We start from the raw sequence: 7,500 nt of genomic DNA, 5'->3' as shown, positions 1-7,500 counted from the left end.
GACACCGGCCCGTCAGGGTGCAGGAGACAATAATACCCCAACATGAAGAAGATCCCCAGAGCGTAGCTACAAACCACCACACACACCAAGACGAGGGCGTAAAAGTCCGAGGTGTTCGGCCCGCGGTAAAGATACCACGCCGCGGTGAGAGACACGTTCTCTACCAGAGTCACCGAGTAATAGAGCCACATACTGAAACGGGCGCGGCCCTCCTTGACGTTGAACCAGCAGAAGATATAGACGATGCCCACTACCATGTTATAGATGATCTCCTCCCACTTGGACATGCAGAAGTCTGTCTCCCCCTGGATGATCCAGAACGTCATGAGGCACCAGTGGCTCACGATGAAGATACCGAAGTAGAGCTGGGAGATAGAGAGGGAAGCAGGGGGGGAGAAGAGAGCAGAGAGACAAGAGAGAGCAGAGAGACAAGAGAGAGCAGAGAGAGCAGAGAGACAAGAGAGAGCAGAGAGACAAGAGAGAGCAGAGAGACAAGAGAGAGCAGAGAGAGCAGAGAGACAAGCGAGAGCAGAGAGACAAGCGAGAGCAGAGAGAGCAGAGAGAGCAGAGAGAGCAGAGGGACAAGAGAGACAAGAGAGACCAGAGAGAGCAGAGAGACAAGAGAGAGCAGAGAGAGCAGAGAGAGCAGAGAGACAAGAGAGACAGAGAGAGCAGAGAGAGCAGAGAGACAAGAGAGAGCAAGGAGAGCAGAGAGACAAGAGATACAGAAAGAGCAGAGAGAGCAGAGAGAGCAGAGAGACAGAGAGACAGAGATAATACAAATTAATAACAATTACCTGATCTTGTCTACCTCTGCTAAGCTTCCCCGTAAAGCAAGAAAAATAATATAGGCCATGTTAATATATGTAGCTTAAGAAACAAGGTTCATGAAATTAATAACTTGCTTGTAACAGATGACCTTCATATTCTGACTATCCCTGAAACTCACTTTAAATAATACATTTGGTGATACAGTGGTAGCAATACATGGTTATAACATCTACAGAAGAGACAGAAATGCCAACGGGGGGAGGTGTTGCTGTTTATATTCAGAACCACATTCCTGTAAAGTTTAGAGAGGATCTCATGTTAAATACTGTTGAAGTCATATGGCTACAGGTTCATCTGCTTCACCTAAAGCCCATTCTGGAGGGAAGCTGCTATAGACAGTCAGTATCTGGATAATGTTAAATACTGTTGTAGTAATATGGCTACAGGTTCATCTGCTTCACCTAAAGCCCATTCTGGTGGGAAGCTGCTATAGACAGTCAGTATCTGGATAATGTTAAATACTGTTGTAGTAATATGGCTACAGGTTCATCTGCCTCACCTAAAGCCCCATTCTGGAGGGAAGCTGCTATAGACAGTCAGTATCTGGATAATGTTAAATACTGTTGTAGTAATATGGCTACAGGTTCATCTGCCTCCCCTAAAGCCCATTCTGGTGGGAAGCTGCTATAGACAGTCAGTATCTGGATAATGTTAAATACTGTTGTAGTAATATGGCTACAGGTTCATCTGCTTCACCTAAAGCCCCATTCTGGTGGGACGCTGCTATAGACAGTCAGTATCTGGATAATGTTAAATACTGTTGTAGTAATATGGCTACAGGTTCATCTGCTTCACCTAAAGCCCCATTCTGGTGGGACGCTGCTATAGACAGTCAGTATCTGGATAATGTTAAATACTGTTGTAGTAATATGGCTACAGGTTCATCTGCCTCACCTAAAGCCCATTCTGGAGGGAAGCTGCTATAGACAGTCAGTATCTGGATAATGTTAAATACTGTTGTAGTAATATGGCTACAGGTTCATCTGCTTCACCTAAAGCCCCATTCTGGTGGGACGCTGCTATAGACAGTCAGTATCTGGATAATGTTAAATACTGTTGTAGTAATATGGCTACAGGTTCCTCTGCCTCACCTAAAGCCCCATTCTGGTGGGACGCTGCTATAGACAGTCAGTATCTGGATAATATGTGAAATGCTTGATAATGTATGTGATATTAATAGAGAGGTATATTTTCTGGGTGATTTTAAATAACGACTTGCATTCATCAAGCTGCCCACTCAAGAGAAGCTTCAAACTCTAACCAGTGCCTGCAACCTGGTTCAGGTTATCAATCAACCTACCAGGGTAGTTACTAACAGTACAGGAATGAAATCATCAACATGTTTACTAACGCTGCAGAAATGTGCTTGAAAGCCGTATCCAGATCCATAGAATGTAGTGATCACAATATAGTAGCCATGTCTAGGAAAACCACAGTTCCAAAGGCTGGGCCTAATATAGTGTATAAGAGGTCATACAAGATGTTTTGTTGTGATTCCTATGTTGTTGATATAATAATATTTGTTGGTCTGTGGTGTGTAATGAGGAGCAACCAGAAGCTGCCGGTCTGTGGTGTGTAATGAGGAGCAACCAGACGCTGCTGGTCTGTGGTGTGTAATGAGGAGCAACCAGACGCTGCCGGTCTGTGGTGTGTAATGAGGAGCAACCAGACGCTGCTGGTCTGTGGTGTGTAATGAGGAGCAACCAGACGCTGCTGGTCTGTGGTGTGTAATGAGGAGCAACCAGACGCTGCCGGTCTGTGGTGTGTAATGAGCAGCAACCAGACGCTGCTGGTCTGTGGTGTGTAATGAGGAGCAACCAGACGCTGCTGGTCTGTGGTGTGTAATGAGGAGCAACCAGACGCTGCCGGTCTGTGGTGTGTAATGAGCAGCAACCAGACGCTGCTGGTCTGTGGTGTGTAATGAGGAGCAACCAGACGCTGCTGGTCTGTGGTGTGTAATGAGGAGCAACCAGACGCTGCTGGTCTGTGGTGTGTAATGAGGAGCAACCAGACGCTGCTGGTCTGTGGTGTGTAATGAGGAGCAACCAGACGCTGCTGGTCTGTGGTGTGTAATGAGGAGCAACCAGACGCTGCTGGTCTGTGGTGTGTAATGAGGAGCAACCAGACGCTGCTGGTCTGTGGTGTGTAATGAGGAGCAACCAGACGCTGCTGGTCTGTGGTGTGTAATGAGGAGCAACCAGACGCTGCTGGTCTGTGGTGTGTAATGAGGAGCAACCAGACGCTGCTGGTCTGTGGTGTGTAATGAGGAGCAACCAGACGCTGCCGGTCTGTGGTGTGTAATGAGGAGCAACCAGACGCTGCCGGTCTGTGGTGTGTAATGAGGAGCAACCAGACGCTGCCGGTCTGTGGTGTGTAATGAGGAGCAACCAGACGCTGCCGGTCTGTGGTGTGTAATGAGGAGCAACCAGACGCTGCTGGTCTGTGGTGTGTAATGAGGAGCAACCAGACGCTGCCGGTCTGTGGTGTGTAATGAGGAGCAACCAGACGCTGCCGGTCTGTGGTGTGTAATGAGGAGCAACCAGACGCTGCACTATGAAATATGAAATTGTTAATTCCAGTTACTAATAAGAATGCATCCATTAAGAAAATGACTATAAAAACTATTAAAATCATGTGACAAAACTGAATAAAAATATGAATAAACTATAAAATAAAATAAAGATAAATGACATAAATAATGAGAGTAAAAAGCGTTGGAGCTTTTTGGGAAAAAAAGGCAAACTGAATTCCATCATTCGTTGAATCAGATCATTTATCACAAAGCCCACTGATATTGGCCAACTACTTTAATGATTTATTTCATTGGCAAGATTAGCAAACTTAGGCATGACATGCCAGCACCAAACACTGACACTACACATCCAAATATATCTGACCAAATTATGAAAGAAAAGCGTTATAATTTTGAATTCCGTAAAGTGAGTGTGGAATAGGTGAAAAAAGTATTAGTGTCTATCAACAATGGCAAGCCACCGGGGTCTGACAATCTGGATGGAAAATTACTGAGGAGAGGATGAGGTATTTATATGATATTGCCACTCCTATTTACCATATCTTCAATTTACTAGAAAGTGTGTTGCCCTCAGGCCTGGAGGGAAGCTAAAGTCACTCCACTACCTAAGAATAGTAAAGCCCCCTTTAATTGGCTCAAAATAGCCAACCAATCAGCCTGTGTTTGACCAGATACAATGCTATATTACAGTAAACAAATTGACAACAGACTTTCAGAATGCTTATAGAGAAGGACATTCAACAAGCACAGCACTTTCCTATTTTCTCTCTGTCTCTTTATCTCTTTTCTCTTAGTCTGTCTCTCTTTTCTCTCTGTCTCTGTCTCTCTTTGTCTCTGTCTCTCTTTTCCTCTTTTCTCTCTGTCTCTGTCTCTCTTTGTCTCTGTCTCTCTTTTCCTCTTTTCTCTCTGTCTCTGTCTCTGTCTCTGTCTCTGTCTCTGTCTCTGTCTCTGTCTCTCTTTTCTCTCTGTCTCTGTCTCTCTTTGTCTCTGTCTCTCTTTTCCTCTTTTCTCTCTGTCTCTGTCTCTGTCTCTGTCTCTGTCTCTGTCTCTCTTTTCTCTCTGTCTCTGTCTCTCTTTGTCTCTGTCTCTCTTTTCCTCTTTTCTCTCTGTCTCTGTCTCTGTCTCTGTCTCTGTCTCTGTCTCTCTTTTCTCTCTGTCTCTGTCTCTCTTTGTCTCTGTCTCTCTTTTCCTCTTTTCTCTCTGTCTCTGTCTCTGTCTCTGTCTCTGTCTCTCTTTTCTCTCTGTCTCTGTCTCTCTTTGTCTCTGTCTCTCTTTTCCTCTTTTCTCTCTGTCTCTGTCTCTGTCTCTGTCTCTGTCTCTGTCTCTCTTTTCTCTCTGTCTCTGTCTCTCTTTGTCTCTGTCTCTCATTTTTTTAATTTTTTTTATAAAAAGCCACCAGAGGTCTCTTCAAAATCCCCAAGTCCAGAACAGACTATTGGAGGTGCACAGTACTACATAGAGCCATGACTATTCCACAGTACTACATAGAGCCATGACTACATGGAACTCTATTCCACAGTACTACATAGAGCCATGACTACATGGAACTCTATTCCACAGTACTACATAGAGCCATGACTACATGGAACTCTATTCCACAGTACTACATAGAGCCATGACTACATGGAACTCTATTCCACAGTACTACATAGAGCCATGACTACATGGAACTCTATTCCACAGTACTACATAGAGCCATGACTACATGGAACTCTATTCCACAGTACTACATAGAGCCATGACTACATGGAACTCTATTCCACAGTACTACATAGAGCCATGACTACACGGAACTCTATTCCACAGTACTACATAGAGCCCTGACTACACGGAACTCTATTCCACAGTACTACATAGAGCCATGACTACACGGAACTCTATTCCACAGTACTACATAGAGCCATGACTACACGGAACTCTATTCCACAGTACTACATAGAGCCATGACTACACGGAACTCTATTCCACAGTACTACATAGAGCCATGACTACACGGAACTCTATTCCACAGTACTACATAGAGCCATGACTACATGGAACTCTATTCCACAGTACTACATAGAGCCATGACTACATGGAACTCTATTCCACAGTACTACATAGAGCCATGACTACATGGAACTCTATTCCACAGTACTACATAGAGCTATGACTACGTGGAACTCTATTCCACAGTACTACATAGAGCCATGACTACATGGAACTCTATTCCACAGTACTACATAGAGCCATGACTACATGGAACTCTATTCCACAGTACTACTTAGAGCCATGACTACATGGAACTCTATTCCACAGTACTAAATAGAGCCATGACTACGTGGAACTCTATTCCACAGTACTACATAGAGCCATGAATACATGGAACTCTATTCCACAGTACTACATAGAGCCATGACTACATGGAACTCTATTCCACAGTACTACATAGAGCCATGACTACATGGAACTCTATTCCACAGTACTACATAGAGCCATGACTACATGGAACTCTATTCCACAGTACTACATAGAGCCATGACTACATGGAACTCTATTCCACAGTACTACATAGAGCCATGACTACATGGAACTCTATTCCACAGTACTACATAGAGCCATGAATACATGGAACTCTATTCCACAGTACTACATAGAGCCATGACTACATGGAACTCTATTCCACAGTACTACATAGAGCCATGACTACATGGAACTCTATTCCACAGTACTACATAGAGTCAAGACTACATGGAACTCTATTCCACAGTACTACATAGAGCCATGACAACATGGAACTCTATTCCACAGTACTACATAGAGTCAAGACTACATGGAACTCTATTCCACAGTACTACATAGAGCCATGACTACATGGAACTCTATTCCACAGTACTACATAGAACCATGACTACATGGAACTCTATTCCACAGTACTACATAGAGTCAAGACTACATGGAACTCTATTCCACAGTACTACATAGAGCCATGACAACATGGAACTCTATTCCACAGTACTACATAGAGCCATGACTACATGGAACTCTATTCCACAGTACTACATAAAGCCATGACAACATGGAACTCTATTCCACAGTACTACATAGAGTCAAGACTACATGGAACTCTATTCCACAGTACTACATAGAGCCATGACAACATGGAACTCTATTCCACAGTACTACATAGAACCATGACCACATGGAACTCTATTCCACAGAACTACATAGAGCCATGACTACATGGAATGTTTTATTTTTTTCTACAAAAATATGTTTTTCTCCCAGCCTGACCTTCAGGTTTAAACTCATGATTATCTATCTTCATTTGAGTTTTATTGTATATTTTCTGCACCTAAAAGCCCTTGATTGGGTGAGCCTTCCTCACTGTGTGTGTGTGATGTTGGTGTGCCCATCTTTACCTGGAACACTGAGGCGAACAGGGCGAAGGCGATGGTCCTGGCCCCGATGGTGAAGAGGTGCCACAGCATCTGGACAATCACAGCCTTGTAGGACATCGGGAGCTTGTCATCTCTGGAGTCCCTCAGAGTCTTCTGGTAGGACGCTATCATCCAGGCCAGAGAGACCAAGGAGGCTGAAGCAGAGAGACCTGGGGACAACGAGGGATGACGGGATAGGAAAGGAGGATGAATATACAGTGGGATCCTAAATTCTTGACACGCTTGATAAAGATGAGGAAAAATATAAGAAATAATTGACATCATTCATCTGCTCTCATGGGGTGCCCTCTTCAATTCAAACCACAGGTTTTCAATGGGGTTCAAGTTTGGAGACTGAGATAACCATTGCAAAATGTTGATTTTGTGGCCCCCAAAAAATATATATTTGTGGAGTTTGTTGTGTGCTTGGGGTTATTATCTTATTGGAAGATACACTTGCTGCCAAGTTTCATCGAACTGGCAGAGGCAAGCAGGTTTTTTGCTAAAATGTCCTGGATCTGTGGAAGCAAAATAGACACATAACATCAAATATCCACCAGCATATTTGACATGAGGTAATGGGTTTATTTTCTGCTCATTTTCACGGCAAACCTACCACTGATGTGTATGGCCAAAGAGCAGTATTTTTATGTCATCCAACGAACTCCTGGAGTTTGCTAAACGGCACTTGGATCTGGTGCATTGGTGGGTCGATGT

General features: G+C 43.9%; 1 protein-coding gene across 1 annotated transcript in view; it reads right to left on the bottom strand.

Annotated features, from left to right (window-relative positions):
• The window catches only part of LOC115125119 (XK-related protein 7-like), an 84,359-nt gene that overhangs the window by 477 nt on the left and 76,382 nt on the right, over positions 1-7,500 (bottom strand). The window contains exons 3-4 of the mRNA XM_065005137.1: positions 6,766-6,953; positions 1-365 (exon numbers count right to left, since the gene is read on the bottom strand). The exon at positions 1-365 is cut by the window's left edge and continues 477 nt beyond it. Of these exons, the coding sequence (XP_064861209.1) occupies positions 1-365; positions 6,766-6,953 (553 nt within the window). The remainder of the gene's footprint in view (positions 366-6,765; positions 6,954-7,500) is intronic.

Source organism: Oncorhynchus nerka, linkage group LG20 (assembly GCF_034236695.1).
Source record: "Oncorhynchus nerka isolate Pitt River linkage group LG20, Oner_Uvic_2.0, whole genome shotgun sequence".
Lineage (NCBI taxonomy): Eukaryota > Metazoa > Chordata > Actinopteri > Salmoniformes > Salmonidae > Oncorhynchus > Oncorhynchus nerka.
This window is presented reverse-complemented; position numbering and strand designations above follow the sequence as displayed.